The 21,638-nt window shown below is 42.9% G+C and overlaps 1 protein-coding gene across 5 annotated transcripts; it reads right to left on the bottom strand.

Annotated features, from left to right (window-relative positions):
• Positions 1 to 7,059: 7,059 nt before the first annotated feature.
• On the bottom strand, positions 7,060 to 18,641 carry nme3 (NME/NM23 nucleoside diphosphate kinase 3). 5 transcript variants are annotated; one of them, XM_048552175.2, is made up of 5 exons: positions 18,292 to 18,641; positions 14,358 to 14,488; positions 12,581 to 12,682; positions 10,615 to 10,727; positions 7,060 to 7,770 (listed from the first exon to the last, which is right to left on the bottom strand). In XM_048552175.2, the coding sequence occupies exons 2-5, from the start codon at positions 14,370 to 14,372 to the stop codon at positions 7,653 to 7,655; spliced, it is 348 nt and encodes a 115-aa protein (XP_048408132.1). In that variant the 5' UTR covers positions 14,373 to 14,488; positions 18,292 to 18,641; the 3' UTR covers positions 7,060 to 7,652. The 5 variants fall into 5 exon arrangements, with proteins under 5 accessions (XP_048408132.1, XP_048408129.1, XP_048408128.1 ...); XM_048552172.2 differs by lacking the exon at positions 18,292 to 18,641 and adding an exon at positions 18,129 to 18,273; XM_048552171.2 differs by lacking the exon at positions 18,292 to 18,641 and adding an exon at positions 17,827 to 18,046.
• Between the last annotated feature and the right edge of the window lie 2,997 nt (positions 18,642 to 21,638).

Genomic DNA, 21,638 nt, shown 5'->3' with positions numbered 1-21,638 from the left:
TTATCTCATTTGTATTTATTAGCCAAATGAAATATGTCGCATTTGAAATTTTCATTTATTTTAGCTTGAAACTGTCTCTGGGCAGAAGAAACATTAGCAATGTATATGTTCATTGGCACAAAGTCCTGATCAGGAGTGGTGGGTGTTACTAATGCAGGACATGGTATTTTTTTGGCAAATACCAGTTTATTGAAATTACTTCTGACACTCGTGTTGGCTGGTGCTAGAGATTTTTCCTACTTCATGTAGTTCCAATACATATTTTTAAAATAGGTAAATAATATCAGTGAACCAGATGGTATTTTAATAGTTGTTAGTGTCACTGAAAATAGCCTAATCTTTCAGATTTATTAACTGGATTTAAATCCCACCAACTATTGCAGCAGGATTAGGCCATCTCCCTGCAGCATTAGCCTGACCTCTTGATTACCAGTCCCTTTCATATTGCCAATGCAGCACCATCTCCCCTGTTAGACTACCAGCAGCATAGATGTAAACTGTACCCTTCATAAACAGGTGCATTCCAACCTCACCAGAGAAAGAAGACATGGATTAAGTAACTGTTATCAAAATGCAAATTTCAAAAGCAGCATATGAAACTTTCATGGAAGCTTTTAAATTGCATCAAATGATACAAAAATCTGAGAATTATTTTAGTTAACACAGTCGTTAAGGTAGCAGTCTTGGTGCCCCCAGTGGATAGCCTAATTCTGGGCCAGAATCTAGGGGGTTGAGTCCTATGCTAGGACTTGTTGGCCCTGGAACATGCTTCTGTAATGTGGCCAAACCGATTAATTATCAGCCTGTAAATCCTTCCAAAATGCCTAACAGCAGGCAGTGAAACTCAGGGGGGTCTGCAGTGGATTGTGGACCGCCTCTAGCCATTCATGCTCTACAAACACAAACTAGTTAAGATCCTGAGGCATTCAGAAGATGTGACCCTTCGGTGGAAGCACCGTGTGTTATAGCTGATCAACCTGTTCAGACATACTGTGACACACTGCTGAGACAGGTGGGGCCTGAACCCTGGCTCAGAAGTAGGTAAGTAGTTATGTGTTATGCAGAGAGTTTATCTCCGAGATTCTTGTCAGACCAAACTACGGCTCTCATCGTTGGAAGCAAGTGCAGGAATTGGGTATTTCCCCACAGATAAAGGATCGGTTAGTAACACAGATCTGAATTGTTAAGATCAGAGATAATGGGAACTGCAGATGCTGGAGAATCCAAGATAACAAAGTGTGAAGCTGAATGAACACAGGCCAAGCAGCATCTTAGGAGCACAAAAGCTGACATTTCGGACTTGGACCCTTCATCTTCAGCTGTGTTCATCCAGCTTCCACACTTTGTTATGCCAAATGAAACTAATCCCTTGTGTCTGCCATTGGTTCATGTCCCTACATACCTTGCATATTCATGTGCTTATCTAATAGTCCCTTTTAAATGCCCTATTGTGTCTGCTTCCACCACCATCCCAAGCAGTATGTTCCAGACTTCTACCACCTGTGTGTAAAAAGAACACCCCCCCGCCGACTTTCTGACCTGTAATGTATACCCATTAGTATTATACACTTTAACTCAGGGTTGATGGTCATAATCTTTTTCCCAATCTATGCATCTCATAATTTTATAGACTTTTATCACGTCTTCCCTCAGCCTGTGCCACTCAATAGAAAGTAGCCCAAGCTTTTCTAGTTCCTTTTACCAGCAACCTGGTAAACCTCTTCTGCACCCCCTCAAGCCTCTGCATACTCCCTTTAATGTGATTAGAATTGAACTCAATGCTCTAAAAATCCTGGCCTTATCAAAGTCTTATAAAGCTGCAACATGACATCCTGACACTTGTACTCTGTTCCTTGACCAATTAAGGCAAGTATGCCATTAGGCTTCTTTATCACCTTATCTACTTGATGACTGCTTTCCCAGGGCTGTGGACTTGAACACCAAAGATCCTTCTCTGCATCAGTGCTGTTCAGAGTCCTGCCATTAACTGTACGCTTTGCTTTTACACCTACCTGGATTAAACGTCATCTGCAATTTCTCCACCCATGTCCTCAACTGATCTATATCCTGCTGTAGCCTTTGACCTTCTACACTAGCCACAGCAGAGGTCTCAGTATGGATCCCTGCAGAACAACACCAGTCACAGACCTCCAGGCTGAAAAACATCCTTCCACCAACACACTGACTTTTATGGGCAAGTCACTTCTGAATCTATGAATCCATGTGGCTAAGTCATCATAGGTCCTTTGCATCCTAGTCTTCTGGATGAAACTACCGTGTGGGATCTTGCCAAAGGCCTTACTAAAATTCACAAAACAACATCCACTGCTCTACCTTCAGTTGATCACTTGAATTTCTTCAGGTGGTGACAATCAAGTTAGTAAGTCGTGACCTGCCCTGCACAAAGCCATACTGACCGTCCCTATTTAGCCCATGTTTTTCTAAATGTGCATAAATCCTATGTCTAAGAATTTTTTCCAATAGCTTCCCAACTACTAACATGAGACTCATTGGTCTGTAGCTTCCTGGATTATTCCCTATTTCCCTCCTTGAACAGAAGGGCAACATTAGCTACTTGCCATCCCTCCAGTGGCTAGCGAGGATACAAAGATCTTGATCAAGGGGCCAGAAATCTTTTGTCTTGCCCCTCAACCTGGGGTAGATTGGGCCCCAGGGACTTAACCATCTTAATCTTTTTAAAGAGATCTACGTAGAACATTACAGCACAGTACAGGCCCTTCGGCCCTCAATGTTGTGCTGACCTGTCATACTGATCTCAAGCCCACCTAACCTAAACTATTCCATGACGACTTAAATGTACCGAAAGTTGGCGAATCTACTACCGTTGCAGGCAAAGCATTCCATTCCCTTATTACTCTGAGTAAAGAAACTACCTCTGACATATGTCCATCTTTCACCCCTCAATTTAAAGCTATGCCCCCTCGTGCTTGCCGTCACCATTCTAGGAAAAAGGCTCTCCCTATCAAACCCTCTGATTATTTTATGTGTTTCAATTAAGTCACCTCTCAACCTTCTTCTCTCTAATGAAAACAGCCTCAAGTCCCACAGCCTTTCCTCGTGAGACTTTCCCTCCATACCAGGCAACATCCTAGTAAATCTCCTCTGCACCCTTTCCAAAGCTTCCACATCCTCCTTATAATGCGGTGACCAGAACTGTACACAATACTCCCAAGTACGGCCGCACCAGAGTTTTGTACAGCTTCACCATAACCTCTTGGTTCTGGAACTCTATCCCTCTATTAATAAAACACTGTATGCCTTCTTAACAGCCCTGTCAACCTGGGTCGCAACTTTCAAGGATCTGTGTACATGGACACCGAGATCTCTCTGCTCATCTACACTACTAAGAATCTTACCATTAGCCCAGTACTTTGCCTTCCGGTTACTCCTACCAAAGTGCATCACCTCACACTTGTCTGCATTAAACTCCATTTGCCACCTCTCAGCCCCGCTCTGCAGCTTATCTATGTCTCTCTGCAACCTACAGCATCCTTTTGTCACTATCCAGAACTCCACCAACCTTAGTGTCATCTGAAAATTTACTAACCCATCCTTCCACGCCCTCATCTAGGTCATTTATAAAAATGACAAACAGCAGTGGACCCAACACCGACCCTTGCGGTACACCACTAGTAACTGGTCTCCAGGACAAACATTTCCCATCAACTACTACCCTCTGTCATCTTTCAGCAAGCCAATTTCCGATCCAAACTGTTATATCTCCCAAAATTCCATTCCTCCGCATTTTTGTACAATAGCCTATTGTGGGGAACCTTATCGAACGCCTTGCTGAAATCCACATCACCCGGTTTACTCTCATCTACTTGTTTGGTCACCTTCTCAAAGAACTCAATAAGGTTTGTGAGGCACACCTTCCCTTCACCTATCCCTCATCAATTTATTCTTTTCTAGATGATTATAAATCCTATCCCTTATAACCTTTTCCAACACTTTACCAACAACTGAGGTAAGGCTCACTGGTCTATAATTACCAGGGTTGTCTCTACTCCCCTTCTTGAACAGGGGAACCACATTTGCTATCCTCCAGTCATCTGGCACTATTCCTATAGACAATGACGAGTTAAAGATCAATGCCAAAGGCTCGGCCATCTCCTCCCTGGCTTCCCAGAGGATCCTAGGATAAATCCCATCGGCCCAGGGGACTTATCTATCTTCACCCTCTGTAGAATTTCCAATACCTCTTCCTTGTGAACCTCAATCCCACCTAGTCTAGTAGCCTGTATCTCAGTATTCTCGACAACACTGTCGTTTTCTAGAGTGAATACTGTTGAAAAATATTCATTTAGTGCTTCCCCTATCTCATCTGACTCCACACACAACTTACCATTACTATCCTTGATTGGGCCTAATCTTTTATTCCTTAAATACCTATAGAAAGCCTTAGGGTTTACCCTGATCCTCTCCGCCAACAACTTCTCATGTCTCCTCCTGGCTCTTCTAAGCTCTCTCTTTAGGTCTTTCCTGGCTACCTCATAGCCCTCAAGCACCCTAACTGAGCCTTCACATCTCATCCTAACATAAGCCGCCTTCTTCCTCTTGACCAGAGATTCCACCTCCTTCATAAACCATGGCTCCTGCGTACTACAGCTTCCTCCCTGCCTGACAGGTCCATATTTATCTAGGACACACAGGAGCTTTTCCTTGAATAAGCTCCACATTTCTAATGTGCCCACCCCCTGCAGTTTCCTTCCCCATCCTATGCTCCCTAAATCTTGCCTAATTTCATCATAATTGCCTTTCCCCCAGCTATAACTCTTGCCCAGTGGTATACACCTATCCCTTTCCATCACTAAAGTAAACATAACAGAATTGTGATCGCTATCACCAAAGTGCTCACCAACTGCCAAATCTAACACCTGGCCAGGCTCATTACCCAGTACCAAATCTAACGTGGCTTCGCCCCTTGTTGGCCTATCTACATACTGTGTCAGGAAGCCCTCCTGCACACACTGGACAAAAACTGACCCATCCATAGTACTTGAACTATAGTGTTCCCAGTGAATATTTGGAAAGTTGAAGTTCCCCTGTCTGACACTTTTTTAAAAATCTCAAAATGCCCTCGCATATTAGCATGCTCCACACAAATCTCACTATCCTCCTGTGTGAATACTGATGCAAAATACTCATTGGGGATCTCACCCACATTCTCTGTCTCCAAGCCTAAGTTCCCTCCTTTACCTTTGAATGGTCCTACCATTTCCCTAATCATCCTCTTGTTTTTAATGTATCTACAGGATGCTTTGGTATTTAACCCTACTTGCCAAGGTCATTTCATTGCCCCATCTTGCTTTCCAAACTTCCTGATTGATTACTTTTCTATGTTCCTCATGGGCCCTGTCTGATTTTAGCTTCTTAAACCTTACATGTTTTTTTTTTAAAACAACTAAATTCACAACCTCCCTGATCATCCATGGGTCCCTTAAATTGCCTCCTTACTGGAGGACGCTGAGTTTGAACTCCCCAGCAGGTCTTTAAACAGTTCACGTCAAATGTGGACTGCTGGATAACAGCTCCTCCCAATTAACACTCCCTTTTTGCTTAATAATGACAACTTGCCTTCTCCCAATTTATTACGTTCCTGCAAGGTCCTGATTTATCTTTTAAGATAGCTATGAACAAACTTAGGTTGTGGTCATTATTGCCAAAATACTCTCACATTGAAAGGTCAGCCACTTGGCCAGGCTCATGAGCCAATACAAGGTCCAGTATGCCCCCTTCTCTAGTGGGGAGTGGCTCGAAGGTGATGGTGCCCTTGTCCTCCTAGATGAAGTGGTTGTGGGTTTGGAATGTGCTTTGGTGAATTTCTGCAGTACATCTTGTAGATAGTACACACTGCTGACAACACCAAAACACCCACAGTGGTTGTAGGAGGACATGTGGGGGCAAACTTTCCTGCTGGCCCCTGTATACTTTAAACATTGCTTAATAGCTATCTGCCGATATTACTTTGATAGATTACATTCAGGATTAACAAAACAAACTACCTTTGTGAACTGGTGTATCTTTAATTTGTTTAAAAAAAAGCAAATTTAGGTACATTGTGCTGATATGATAAATTATATTTGCTTTGAATTTTCCTGAAACAGAAATCATGATTCATGCAAGCTTGAGCTGACAAATAAATCTGCTTATCTTGGACACACTGACAAGATAATTCAACAGATCCATGAACAGAAAAATACAAGACTGACAATTAAAATAGATGCTAGGAATAGATGAAACTTTTTCTCCTCCCATCTGAGTTGCTTTTGTAATTGCTTACCCCATTTTACTTGCTGCTGTAACAATTACCAGGCTAACCTACACAATGTTGTTACCATGTGTTAGGAGAGAATCTCCTGTGCATTTACACAGGAGATGGGGAAAAGCCTTTCCTACTCATAAAAGGACCAAGAATGAGGGGGACAGATTTAAAGTAATTTGCAAAAGAAGCAAATGTGAGGTGAGAAAAATCTTTCTCTGGAATAGAAGGGTGGTGGAGGCAGGCTGTATTGGGACATTTGATGTTTCCATTTAAATAGAAATAATGTACAGGGAAAAGGCAGGAGATTTGCATTTAGGTTTAACATTCATTGAAGAGCTGGAATGCACACATTAAGCTAGATGCACACTATTAACAACTGTGACAATACTTTTAGGCAGCTGGACCAGAGGTAGTGTCCTGCTTATTATTGAAAGAATTTAAGCTAATTTTACAGCACCAAATATCAATATTTCAGTAATGAGTAGATAGAGATAAAAATAAATACTCCACCAAATAGTTAACATTCCAATCAATCTGAATGATCGTTCATTACGCCCAACCCATGCTGTTTAAAAACAGCAATGATAGAGTACATTAAAAATAGTCTAAAGCACCATTAATTTCAAATAGTAAGAATCACATGATTCCTGCCTTTAATTCAGACATTGAAGTCTCTAAAAGAACAGGCTTGTTTATAGAATACCACCCATGTACTTTTTTGCACATAGCCTGCTTAGTGTAGGACGCTCAAATAAGAGTGAAAGAATACAGCATTTTCAGACATTGACAAAATGATTGAATAGTACTTTATGCCAAGTTGAAACAAGTTTGGTAACCAGGCTAAAAGTTCAAATAGGTCAAATGGAATTTGATTTGTAGACTATTTCCCTATTCTACATGATGAAATAATTGATGACACAAGGCCATAGAGTTTTCCCTTTCACAATCGGATTTAAATGCCTTTTGATTTCCACTTGAGCCTGGTTAAGTTGGATGGCTCTCACCTCAATATTACTGTGTCCATGTCACTTCTGTAACAGGTTAAAGATTCAGTTTAAAAGAACAGAAGTCAAACAGACAATGATGAAAAATACAGCAGAGATCAGCATAAGTGAAGACGAAAGACAAGCTCATGGTCCAGATGTAGAATCACCCAAAAAACACCTTTACTTGGTAAATTTCAATAAGATTCTTGTGCTCAATACAGCTGAGTCACTGCATGGAAGTAATGTATTTTGACAGAGCTTGCGGAGAGAAAGAAAATTTCAGTGGTCCGGAGATCTGGTGCAGTCACGGCATGTACATTATAACGATGGCACTTCAGTATTGACAGACTTCTTCCTGATTGAAGTCACAAAGGACTGGTCTACTCGTAAATCCAGTCAGCAGTACAGTCGTTCCAGCAGATTAGCTCCTCTGGCTGAAACCAGAGCGAGATTTCACGTACAGCACTCGCCACTGAATCACTACCGTGGATTACATTCCTGCATCACACAACAAAATCAGTACACCGAGTTAAATGTTTGAGAGATTCAAACTGCATCCCAGAACTGTTACAATACAGAAGGAGGTCATTCTGCCCATCGAGTCTGCATTAGCTCTCCAGTGAGCCTTATTAATTAGAGCCATTCACTTTTCTTCAATGTAACCTCGCATAGTTAGGCACACAATTATTTGAACAGAAATAATCTTCAGCTATTCTTCAATGACCTTCCCTCCATCATAAGGTCAGATGTGAAAATGTTCAATGATTGCACAATGTTCAACACATTTGCAACTCGTCAGATACTAAAGCAGTCCATGTCCAAATGCAGCATGGTTTGGGCAATACTGAGGCTTGGGTTGACAAGTGGCAAGTAATATTCGTGCCACAAAATGCCAGTTGATGACCATCTCCAACAAGAAATTATCTAATCATCACCTCCTGACATCAATGGCATTGCCATCACTGAATCCCCCCACTAGCCTGGGATTTCCACTTATCAATTGCCTGGATAACTGCACTGAAGAAGTTCAACACCATGCAGGACCAAGCAGTCTCCATGACTGGCACCAAATCCACAAACATCCACTCCCTCCACCACTGATGCTCAGCTGGGCTTACCACTGCTGGCCCAGGCAGCGACACCCAGGTCCCACAACAGAATTTTTAAAAATCATTTAATAATCTGTCGATTGCCTCAATTGAACCTGTCTCCACTACATTTCCCGGAAATGCATTCCAGGATCCTCCCACCTACTGTTATGAAAAAGATTTTTCTCAAATCATATTTGTGATGTTTACAAATTGATTTAAATCTGTGTTTTCTTATTTTCAACCCTTTAAAAAAAGGAACGGTTTCTCCCGGTTGACTCTTTCCAGCCCCTTCATTGGTTTGAAAACTTGTATCAGAACTCCTTTTAGACTTCTTCTCTCCAATCAATTCTCGTAACTGAGGTGCCTTGAACTACGGTACATATGCGCAAGTAAAAGTTGGTCTCATGTGAAAGTTGACTCCCTATGTTTTGCCAAAAGATCTGGAATTTTCCTTATTTCATGTAAAAACCGACCCTTGTTCTTCACAGATAACAGAACAAGATCTTAGAGCTCAGGTATTACACTCTACATAAATGTTACAATGAGAAAATGAATTTTTTTTGTGCTATTGTTTTGAAGTTTCTTCATTGTGTAAAAATGCCCTCCAGATAAAACAAAAATATACAGCAGTATTTAAACTGAAAGTTACTGAAGTTGCAGAGAAGGCAAATAACTGTGTAGCAGCAAGAGAATTTTGTGTTTTAGAGAAACTTGAGAGAGACTGGAGAAAGGTATCAAACCAACTTCACAGACAATGTCAAAACAAAAGTGTGCCAACAGAGGTAAACCTAGCAAATGACCACAACTGGAGAAAAATGTTGCTGAGTACCTGAAAATCGTCAAAACGGAAAATGTGTTAGTTGTGAAGCCATCCGAATACATGCAAGAAACGAATCAAAGAAAGACGGAATTTTGGATTTTAAGGCTAGTGCGGGATGGTGCACAAGGTTCATAAGAAGGCATGACTTAGTAATCTGACAGGGAACTAAGAGTACACAAAAGTTGCCTGCTGAACAAGAAGCCATTACAGAAACTACTGTAATTCATTGTGTTTTTCTTTCTTTATTTGTTTAGAGATCAATTGGGTTGCTGCTAATGATACAGTATTTTGGACTGTAGCATGAATTTCAGCCCATCTAAAGTAGTACCCATGTAACAGCTGACCCCATAAGTTTAACCTTAAAAAAGTCTAAGAAAAATTCAACTTTTACATGAGTACATATGGTATACAAATATTCCACGTGAGATCTTGTTCTTGTACTCCATGACCCGATTAATAAAGCCTAGGTCACTGTATGCTTTATTTGCTGCTCTCTACTTGTGAGCCTCGGTGATGTGTGCTTACACCCAGGTGCCTCTGCTCCTGCATTCAGTTCCAAGGATTACAAAAGTTAAAAGTTATATTCCTTCTATCTCCAGATCATCCTTCATTTCAATCCATCAAGTTAAAATTAATGAAAGTAATGGATCCGGTATTTATTAATATTCATTGGCAGTGCTTGAGAGTGTGAGCTGATGCTACAATTACAGTGCTACTTGGATGGACTTGCTTGAGTGGGTAGCTTTGGCTGTGTACTTTCTTCCTGATCATGCAGAAATGGGTTCCAACTACAGAATTCTTTCTGACTCAAAGCAGCCTGCCATTACCTGAAAACAATAATAATCGCTATTCTTGAAGAAACATCTCTCAATGCTAGGATACCCTGTGTCGTGTGTAAAGGAGTTTTTTTTTTAAATGGAGCATACCAAATCACTCAATTATTGAAGCCACTCTTTTGGGTAACTCAGAGGAGCATCCAATTATAAGGGGATACCTTAACTGTACCTGCTAAAAGTCAAAATGTACTTGCAGGGGATCCGAAAAGCCGGCACAATTAGTTATTTCTCCAAATATTTGATATGATCCAGCCTTTTCACTGTACTCCTGTATTGGAGTACACATGACAATAAAGGATATTCTAATCTATTCTGTGGATCATGTGATCAGGTGAAAGTTTTCTACGTGTTTGGACATTCACTGTCATCAGTTTGAACTAACCCTTTTTGTACACTTGATGCTAGGCAGCCTGTTTATCATTCTCTGGTCTCTCTCACCTTTCTTTAATAATGCAGGACACCTATTTCAGCTTAAAAACAATGAACTGTTTAGCAATTTTAGAAGATATTAAATCAAATTCAAAGCGTGCATTCCATTCAACAAAGAATTATCCTCAATTTCTGCTAAAAAGTTTTAGATCAAGAAAATGCCCACCTGCCCACTTCAACACAGAAGTCTCCTCTGATAGTGCCTGGTGCAGAATCAGCAGGGTTGGTCTCTCCCATCATGGCCCGAGTGATTTTGACAACATCCAGTCCTTGCCATACCTGAAATAGTGAGGAAATAGAAGTCAGTAAACAGTGCAGTATTGTCTTCCAAAATAAATAGGGAAATCAATTTCTCAATTACAAGTTTCTGTGCTGACAAACTGTTCCTTCACAGTTGTGATTCAAACAGATGCTGGCTCTATAGCGGGCTGCAAACTTTGTCCAAAACATTCTATTCTGAAAACTGGTATTGAAGTGCAATAATCAACCCTTAATAAGGCAGCTGAAATAATGACTGACTTCTCTAATGATAAAATCTTACACTGTTGTTGAACAACTCAAGGTTAATGTAATACCATTTATCAAATCCAGAATGTTTCTTCCCCTCCACACAATTTCTCACTTTGTACTTTTCTCTCAATATGCTGATATATGGGCCAGGTAATTCATTCTTAACAAGCGTGGACAATGAAAGTGAGCAAATCATGGAAGACATCACCCAGGCCTAACCCTCTGTTCAATGAGCTTTTTTCCAACATGGATTATTTGACACAGATCTGGGGCAAGAATCTCAACTAATTTTTTTACCTTCTGGTCAAGAATAGTGAGCACATTATAAGTTACAAAATCATTGCCGTTCAATTCTTCTAAGTACCAGAAAGTCACCTGCTGCTCATCTGTGCTAACCTGGATTCACTGTCCAAACTAGTCTGTACAAGTGATGAAATCCAAAGATAGGAACTTTTCATGTTTACATTCGTAGAGGCATGGAAAAAATAATCAGCCAATTGTAGGAGTTATTTCATAGAACCCCTAGAGTCGGGAAGCAGGTCATTTGGCCCAGTTAGACCACACCGGCACTCTGAAGAGCACAACAACAAGGCCCATCCCCTACCTCTCCCTGAAATCCTGCATTTCCCATGACTAACTCACCTACATGGCACATCTCTGGACATTATGGGCAATTTAGCATAGCCAATCCACCTAACCTGTACATCTTTGGACTGTGGAAGGAAACTGGAACATCCAGAGGAAATCCATGTAGACAGAGGGAGGAAAACAGTCACCTGAGGATAGAGAGGAATGTGGGTCCCTGGCAGTATGAGGCAGCAGTGCTAACTACTGAGCCACCATGCTGTCTTGTTTTTAATAATTATTCATTAAACAAATTGGGAGCACCTTTACCACCTGTTCCACTTGGTCTTCCCTCTTCTCCCTACCACAAAACTCACTTTCAGTTCCAAAGAGGTTTTATTTTTAGTTTTTAAGTTTGTTCTCAATGCTGAGGGATGGTTCTCTGCGAGGCATTTAATTTTATCATTCATTGTAAATGCCTGTCTAAAACAAATGTATAACATGTTCTGCTATGTAGCTGTACCAAAAACCTTTAAAATCAGACACTGGAAGGGGATATTTTTTGAGGATTGCTTTTAGGGCACATATAGATACTTTCTGTAATGATTAAAAGGTGGCCTTTAATTATTCAGATGAATTTATTCATCATTGTTCACAAAAGCTGCTCAAGAACAGACCAACTCTTTACTGTTTATCAATTTTTAATGTTCAATGTAAGTGTTTCTACATTCAACAATATTGAATATTTAAGTCCTTTTATTAAAAAACTGAAAAGCGACTGCTGGACATGCACATGGACAGCAGTGAATTGAGGGGAATGTAGGTTGGGTTATTTTATTTCTGGATTAGAATTAATCCACGGCACAACATCGTGGGCCGAAGGGCCTGTACCGTACTGTGCTGTACTTTTCTATGTTCTATGGTGGGATTTGAACCTAGGTCCCCAGAATGTTACCTGGGTCCCTGGATAGCAGTCCTTCAATAATACCACAAGGCCATCACCTCCCCTATAAAGTGCCAGACAAGAGGCTTATAAAATACTACATGCTTTAACATACCATAGCGACCAAAGGGCCAGAGCTCATGTATTTCACCAATCCATTATAGAAAGGCCGATCTCTGAGGTCAATGTAGTGATCTTTTAGCAGGTTTTCTGAAGCCTACATAAAAAATGCAGTGTACTATTACATATTGGTCCTATTCTGTTAAACACTGCAGTAAAATATAAAATTCACCTCAAATGTTTTGAGTGTTATAAAGTATATTCTTGAATAGCAGAACAGGAAAGAGCAACAGTATTGTTGTATTCAGTACATCAAAATACTCCATTTTTTCCCCCCGAACGTTTTTATACAATTTACTTGATTTCTCTCCAAGTGTAAGAACTGCCACTCGTCATCACATCACATAAATTGAAACACTGTCTTTTGGAATTAATTCACTGAAGCATTTAAAGCTGGGAAATGCTTATGAAGAAGAGTAGTGTTGTGCGAAACACAGTCCAAGTAGAATAATAGAATCCCTCCAGTGTGAAGTAGGCCATTCAGCCCATCAAGCCCACAGTGACCCTCAAAACAGCATCACACCCACCTATGTAACCCTGCATTTCCTATGGCAAAACCACCTGACCAACACATCCATGGACACTATCAGCAATTTAGCCTGGCCAATCCACCTAGTTATAACAATGAAGTAAAAGTTCTTTCCCCATCATGGCAGCCTTTCCATAGACGATGTGTAAACTATCTTTCTGTGGATGTCAGCCATTTAAGCCATGGATTTAAAAAGTTCAATTTTTAAAAATTCATTCATGGGGACACAGGTGCTGTTGGCCAGGCCATTGGTCATTGTCCGTCCCTAGTTGCCCTGGAAAAAGTAGTGGAACATTGTCTTCTTAAACCACTGTAGTTCTCGTGGTGTAGGTACATCCACAATGCTGTTAGGAGGAAGTTCTAAGATATTGACCCAGTGACAGTGAAGGAACAGGGATACAGTTCCAACTCAGGATGGTGAATGACTCAGAGGGGAACTTGCAGTTAGTGTTTTTCCCATGTATCTGCTGCCCATGTCCTCCTAGATGATGGAGGCTGTGGAGTGTTCGGAAGGTGCTGTTGAAGCCATATTGTGTTACTGAACGGCATCTGTAGACAATATGTACCGCTGTGACCTAGTGTTGAGTTTCTCTAGCATTGTGAAGTTGTACTCATTCTGCCTCCAGATGGAAAAGGTAGATACTGAGAACATTTTTTCTTTGACTGGGCAAGGGAAAAGTTAACTCTGATTTCTCTCCACAGATGCTGCCAGACCTGCTGAGCTTTTCCAGCAATTTCTATTTTTGTTTCTGTTTTATGGCGTCTGCAGTTCTTTTGGTTTTTATTTGGAGAATTGAGAACACGGGTCAGTCTCACAATAAGGCATCAGCCATTTATAACTGAGACAAGATTAAATATGTTCACTGAAAGTGGGGTTGAATCTTTGAAATTCTCTACTCCCAGAGAGCTGTGCATGTTCACTGCCAAGTATTTTTTGGGTCCTAGAGGAATTAAGGGAAACAGGAATGATGTAAGAAAGCCGAGTGGAGATTGAACACCAGACAAAAACAAACTTGATAACGAAGCAAGCTCAGATTAAACGGCCTGTTGTTGCTCCTTTTCTATATTCTTAGAAAGCAAATGTATTGACCATCATACAGCTCAATATGTCAGAAAATCAACATATCTTGATGAGAAACTTTGTTCACTTTAAATGCTGTTATTTTTGTGACCTATAGAAGTAGCACCTACTTGTAGTAAATTACACACTATTCCTTGATCTGGTGAACTATAAGTATTGTACCTGCAATATTTTCATTCCAATCAGTTTAAATCCCTTCTGCTCAAACCTTCGTATGATTTCTCCAACCAGACGACGCTGAACTCCATCTGGTTTGATAGCGATGAAAGTACGCTCATGTATCCCAGTAATTACTGAGAAGTAAACAGAAAATGCAGAAATTAGAAAAAATTCATACAATCACCTTCCACAAACTACGAGATAATCCAGTACAACCCAACATGCAGCCAATGCTGTAATATGGTAAATGTGGCAGCCAATTTGCACATATCTTCTGCTTGGGGACAATGCGGTCTCATGACTGAATATAGAGTTCAATAAATCCTAAATATCTCCTATTTCCTTTATCCACCCCTACGCCCCACACCCTTTCAAAACATGGGCTGCTTTCCACAGCCAACCTACTTTCACCTACTCACTGTACGCAGTGTCAGCTTTTCTTCTTCCTTGGCTTTGTCTGTCTAACTTTCCTTCTCTCTCTCTGGGCTCCAACTCCACCTATCTGCTCACTCTTTCCTATCCCCAGTCCCATCATCAGCATAAATATTACCTTTTCCTACCTACTATCAGTTGAGCAATTTCTGTTTTGGTTTCAGAGCCACAGCATTGTCAGTCCTTTGTTTCATTTCAAAGTTTTAGTGCTGTTAGTCGAGAATAAATATTGGGTAGCATCAGGTACAACTCTAAAACAAAAGCAAAATACTACAGATGCTGGAAATTTGAAATAAAAATAGCAATTTTTTTCCTGTTTCTAAGAGGAGTCATACTGGACTCAAAAATGTTTACAATGCCTCACATCACATATGCCATTAGACCTGTTGAGAGTTTCTGTTTTTATTTTATATATCAATGAGAACTCCCCTGTATCTCTGAAACAAGAGAGGTCCTACATTTAGCTGCGCTGGTAAATAGGGCAATGAAAGATGGCATCTGTGACAATACTGCAATCCCACAGTACTAATTTACAAATAGTGCAACATTCCCTCAGTACTGCTCAAGTAACAGCTTCAACTTTGGTCACAAGCCACTGTTAGAAGGCTTGAACTCATAAGATGAACTATAACTATTATACTTCGTCCACTGACAAATATTTGGTTGCCAACTATCACTTTTTTAAATTTGCCTATTCTACATGTTGAGATTCGGATGAATAGAGATTAGATCATTCAGCTTCTCAGGTCTGTTTGCTCAGCTATTCAAAGAGGTCACATTTATCTGCCCTGGATCATGAACCCTTTATCTAATTAGAAGCTAAAGAGCTCAATTTTGAAAGTTTCAATTTGCATTATATAGATTTCAGAGCACAGAGAAAGGCCCTACAATCCATCACATCTGCAAAAGTCATAAAGCACCTAATTCTATTTCCAGGATAATAAAATGTGAGGCTGGATGAACACAGCAGGCCAAGCAGCATCTCAGGAGCACAAAAGCTGACGTTTCGGGCCTGGACCCTTCATCAGAGAGGGGGATGGGGAGAGGGAACTGGAATAAATAGGGAGAGAGGGGGAGGCGGACCGAAGATGGAGAGTAAAGAAGATAGGTGGAGAGAGTATAGGTGGGGAGGTAGGGAGGGGATAGGTCAGTCCAGGGAAGACGGACAGGTCAAGGAGGTGGGATGAGGTTAGTAGGTAGATGGGGGTGCGGCTTGGGGTGGGAGGAAGGGATGGGTGAGAGGAAGAACCGGTTGGGAGGCAGACAGGTTGGACTGGTTTTGGGATGCAGTGGGTGGGTGGGGAAGGGGTGGGTGGGGAAGGGGTGGGTGGGGAAGAGCTGGGCTGGTTGTGTGGTGCAGTGGGGGGAGGGGATGAACTGGGCTGGTTTAGGGATGCAGTAGGGGAAGGGGAGATTTTGAAACTGGTGAAGTCCACATTGATACCATTAGGCTGCAGGGTTCCCAAGCGGAATATGAGTTGCTGTTCCTGCAACCTTCGGGTGGCATCATTGTGGCAGTGCAGGAGGCCCATGATGGACATGTCATCTAGAGAATGGGAGGGGGAGTGGAAATGGTTTGCGACTGGGAGGTGCAGTTGTTTGTTGCGAACTGAGCGGAGGTGTTCTGCAAAGCGGTCTCCAAGCCTCCGCTTGGTTTCCCCAATGTAGAGGGAGCCACACCGGGTACAGTGGATGCAGTATACCACATTGGCAGATGTGCAGGTGAACCTCTGCTTAACGTGGAATGTCATCTTGGGGCCTGGGATAGGGGTGAGGGAGGAGGTGTGGGGGCAAGTGTAGCATTTCCTGCGGTTGCAGGGGAAGGTGCCGGGTGTGGTGGGGTTGGAGGGCAGTGTGGAGTGAACAAGGGAGTCACGGAGAGAGTGGTCTCTCCGGAAAGCAGACAGGGGTGGGGATGGAAAAATGTCTTGGGTGGTGGGGTCGGATTGTAAATGGCGAAAGTGTCGGAGGATGATGCGTTGTATCCGGAGGTTGGTAGGGTGGTGTGTGAGAACGAGGGGGATCCTCTTGGGGCGGTTGTGGCGGGGGCAGGGTGTGAGGGATGTGTTGCGGGAAATACGGGAGACGCGGACAAGGGCGTTCTCGATCACTGGGGGGAAAGTTGCGGTCCTTAAAGAACTTGGACATCTGGGATGTGCGGGAGTGGAATGTCTTATCGTGGGAGCAGATGCGGCGGAGGCGGAGAAACTGGGAATAGGGGATGGAATTTTTGCAGGAGGGTGGGTGGGAGGAGGTGTATTCTAGGTAGCTGTGGGAGTCGGTGGGCTTGAAATGGACATCAGTTACAAGCTGGTTGCCTGAGATGGAGACTGAGAGGTCCAGGAAGGTGAGGGATGTGCTGGAGATGGCCCAGGTGAACTGAAGGTTGGGGTGGAAGGTGTTGGTGAAGTGGATGAACTGTTCGAGCTCCTCTGGGGAGCAAGAGGCGGCGCCGATACAGTCATCAATGTACCGGAGGAAGAGGTGGGGTTTGGGGCCTGTGTAGGTGCGGAAGAGGGACTGTTCCACGTAACCTACAAAGAGGCAGGCATAGCTGGAGCCCATGGCCACCCCCTTAGTCTGTAGGAAGTGGGAGGAGTCAAAAGAGAAGTTGTTGAGGGTGAGGACGAGTTCAGCTAGGCGGGTGGGTATTTCCAGCACTGGTGCCATGGCCTGTTAAGTGTTCATCTTCATACTTAAATGTCTCGTGAGTTCCTGCCTCAATCATCGTTTTGGGAAGTGAGTTGCAACTAACCACAACGCTCTGGATTAATTTTCATTTCCTCTAAACCTTCTCCTCCTTATCTGATAGCTGTGCCCCTCTACTAAGGGGTAAGATTTCTCCCCATCTATGTCCCTCATAACTTTGTAAACCTCAATCAGTACCTCTACATCAACCTTCTCTGCTCAAAGGAAAAATTCCTCAGATAATCTAGCCTCTCTTCACACCTGAATCGTCCCAGTCTAGGTCCCAGTGAATCTCCATTGCACCCTCTTTAGTTCAGTCACATTGTTCCTACAGTATGGTAACCAGACTTACACACAATACACCCACTGTGGATATGCAGCTCCATCATAGCCTGTGATAATGGGAACTGCAGATGCTGGAGAATTCCAAGATAATAAAATGTGAGGCTGGATGAACACAGCAGGCCAAGCAGCATCTCAGGAGCACAAAAGCTGACGTTTCGGGCCTAGACCCTTCATCAGAGAGGCCCTTGAATTAATATGGCTCGTTATCCCTCAGTGGTGCACACACCCAGGACACTGCCCTCTCAATGAGCTGCCCCTGCCCCTGCCCCTGCCCCTGCCCCTGCCTTCCCCCCCCAGCCCCGCTCTCACCCGACTGGAACAAGTAGGCAAAAGCAGTCAACGCCAGGCAGATCATCCCCACCGTCCCCACGCCTTCTCCACCGGAAAAACAGGGAGACAAGGACAACCACGGTAACTCACGCCGGTACCTACCGCCCCCCCCCCACACGCCGCACAAAAGGCGCGCAGATACCCAGAGCGCGCACGGCGTCTGCTGGGGGCGCGGTCCCAATGATACCGCCACACCGAGCGCCCCCCGGCGGATGGGAGGAGCGCGGTCCCACTGATACAGCGATACTGAGCGCCCCCCGGCGGATGGGAGGAGTGCGGTCCCACTGATACAGCCACACCGAATACCCCTCCGAAGGCTGCGAGGAGTGCGGTCCCACTGATTGCGCCACTCCGAGCGTCCTTCGGTGGCTAGGAGAAGTACGGCCCTTCTGATAGCGCCACACTGAGGGCCCCGGGTGTAAAGGAGGAATGCGCTCCCACTGATACAGCCACACCGAGCGCCCCCTGACCGCCGGGAGGAGTGCGGTCCCAGTGATAGCGCAACACTGAGGTCTCCTTGGTGTATGGGAGGTTCCCACTGATACAGCCACGCCGAGCGCCCTCCGGCGGCTGGGAGGAGTGCGGTCGCCTCACCCCCCAACCCCCACCAACGCTCCCGACTTCTTCGGCGGGAATTTCACTCGATGAAGTCAATGGCGCCGGTTATCCGTCTGGAACTTGAATGAGCGGCGAGCGGCTTCCCGGACTGGATTTTATTCATTCACACGTTTGTTTTCAAAGTTTCCCTCATCTCCTTCAGTTCCTAACAGCGTGGAGTCAAACCGCCTCGAGTTACTGGAACTTCACAAAATTTAAGTGGGAATGTAAATGTGTACAAACATATTGAACAATTTTCCCACCTAAATACCTCTTGCTTCAGTGGCCTGTCGATTTATAGTGAAGTTTCAGCCCTCAGGGCATGACAGAGTTGGTCCCTTCTGTTCCACATCAATTTCTCTGAGGGTTGTGTGTTTTAAAACCCTAAAAAATACTTAAAAGAGGGGGTGAAGAGATTTAACCAAGGATTTGAAGATTTGGTGGAGCTGGCATGAAAAGGTTGTTGAGGCCTGGCACCCATCGGCCACAGTCCTGGTAGATAGGTTTCTACGAGATACCCCCTCCACCTGTCATTCTTCTAAGCTCCAGGGAATGTAGTCCTAACTAACCCAGCCTCTCTCCATATGTCAGTCCTACCATCCCCAGAACATCCTTCCTCCCATAAATGGCGCCGTGTCAGGACATTATTCAAACGAGTCACAACCCTGCAGCAACCCGGAATTGGGCAAAGCGGAACAGGAGCACTCACACAGAGTTTTTGAAAGGAATGGATACCCAAAAAAGCACAATCCACTGTTACCTCTGCGACAGACTACAATGAGAAGACACAGCACGGCCAGACAACTAGTCACCCTATCGTACATCAGAGAGCTATCAGAGATGACCACAAGACTACTCAGAACCCTAGGTGTCAGGGTAACCTGCAAAACCACTACCATCTTGCAACGGCTACTGACAATCGTAAGGGATCCCATACCCACAACCATTAAGGCTAACGTAATAAAATACCATGCGAGAACTGTGAGAAACATTACATGGGCAAAACTGGAAGAAAACTGACAATAATGATACATGAACAACTAGCCACCAAGAGACTGGTCCCAATATACATGGACAAAAAAGGACTCAAATTCAACTGGGACAACAATCCATAATAGTACAAGCCAAACAGATACATGCCAGGGAATTCCTGGAGGCGTGGCATTCCAAGCAGCAACACTTGAACTGGACCTGATACACAAACCACTGAAAACCAAACCGAAGTAATGCCAACCACCCCAGCAATGAAGTCAATTCCTGGGATTTTTTTCCAACAGGTTTGGAAAATACCTTCTGCTCAGGCAGATGGCAGATGTTTAATGGTAAATGAGACCCCATGGAGGAGACTGTACGTTGGCCAGGGAGCAGTCAGAGTTTGAATTGGGTTTTGGACTGTGTTTTCAGTGAGAATTAACCTGCCTGTTGATGTTGCAGTATTAATATATGAAAGCTCCCTGCCTAATCTCTCTTATCAGCTCCTGGCAGTTCGGAGAACAGAAAACTAAGTTATAAGTATTACTGCCTTTACCTGAGTGAAATGTAAAGGTGACTGATCAACATGGAGTAACTAGAATAGCCAATGCCTGGTTAGGGATAATCAGCATGAATTTATGTGTGAGAAGTTGTGTTTGACAATTCTTTTAGAGATTTTTGAAGAAGTAACCAAGAAGATAGATTAGGGTAGGGCAGAGTAGACCTTGTATATATGGTCTTGTATAAGATATATATATTATATATATGTTCTTATATTATACTATTATATACTTTGTATATATGGTAAGATTTATATATTTTATATATATATTTTATATTATATATATTATTATATTATATATATTCTTATATACCTTGTATATATGGTAAGACCTTTGAAAAGGTCCCACAGGGCAGGCTAGCCATGAAGGTTAACTTGCATGGTATCCAGCGAGAGCTAGCTGATTGGATTCAAAATTTGGCCGATAGTAGGAAGCAGAGGGTGATGGTTGAAGGTTGTTTCTCAGAGTGGAAGCTTGTGACTAGTGTGTGCTACAGGTGTCGGTGCTGGGACCTTTGTTATTTGTTATTTACATAACTGATCTGGATGTGAATGTACAGGGCATGGTTAGTAAGTTTGCAGATGATACAAAAATTAGGAAGTATTGTTGGTAGTGAAGAAGGTTTTCAAAAATTACAATGGGAACTTGATCAGATGGGTAAGTGGGCTAAGGATTGGCAAATGCAATTCAGTATAGATGAGTGTGAGGTGTTGTGCTTTAGACAGCCAAACCAAGGTAGAACTTATATAGTGAATGGTAAAGTCTCGAAGAGTGTTGTGGAACAGCGGGATCTAGGAGTACAAGTACATAGTTCATTGAAAGCAATGGCACAGGTAGATAGGGTGGCGAAGAAGGCATTTAGCATGCTGGCCTTCATCAGTCAAGGCATTGAGTATTGAACTTGGGATGTTTGTTGCAGTTGTATACGTCGGTGAGACTGCACATGGAGTATTGTGTACTGGTGTACTGTTTTAAGTCTCCCTATTATAGGAAAGACACAGTTAAACTTGAAAGAGTGCAAAGAAGATTTATGAGGATGTTGTAGTTATTCCTTAGAACATAGGAGAATGAGGGTGACCTTATTGAGGTGTATAAAATCATACAGGGCATAGATAGGATGATTACATATAATCTTTTCCCCAAGGATGGGGAATTGAAAACTAGAGGGCATACGTTCAAGGTGAGAGGGAAAAGATTTAAGAAGGTCCTGAGGGGCAACATCTTCATGGAGCGAGTAGTATGTATATGGAATGGGCTGCCATAGAAAGTGGTTGAATCAGGTATAGTAGCAGCATTTAAAAAAAAATTTGGATAGGTAACTGGATGGGAAGGGTTTAGAGGGATATGGACCAAATGC

The sequence above is a fragment of the Stegostoma tigrinum genome, chromosome 23, assembly GCF_030684315.1.
Source record: "Stegostoma tigrinum isolate sSteTig4 chromosome 23, sSteTig4.hap1, whole genome shotgun sequence".
NCBI lineage: Eukaryota > Metazoa > Chordata > Chondrichthyes > Orectolobiformes > Stegostomatidae > Stegostoma > Stegostoma tigrinum.
Note: the sequence above shows the minus strand (reverse complement) of the source record. Positions and strands in the feature narration are given on the sequence as shown.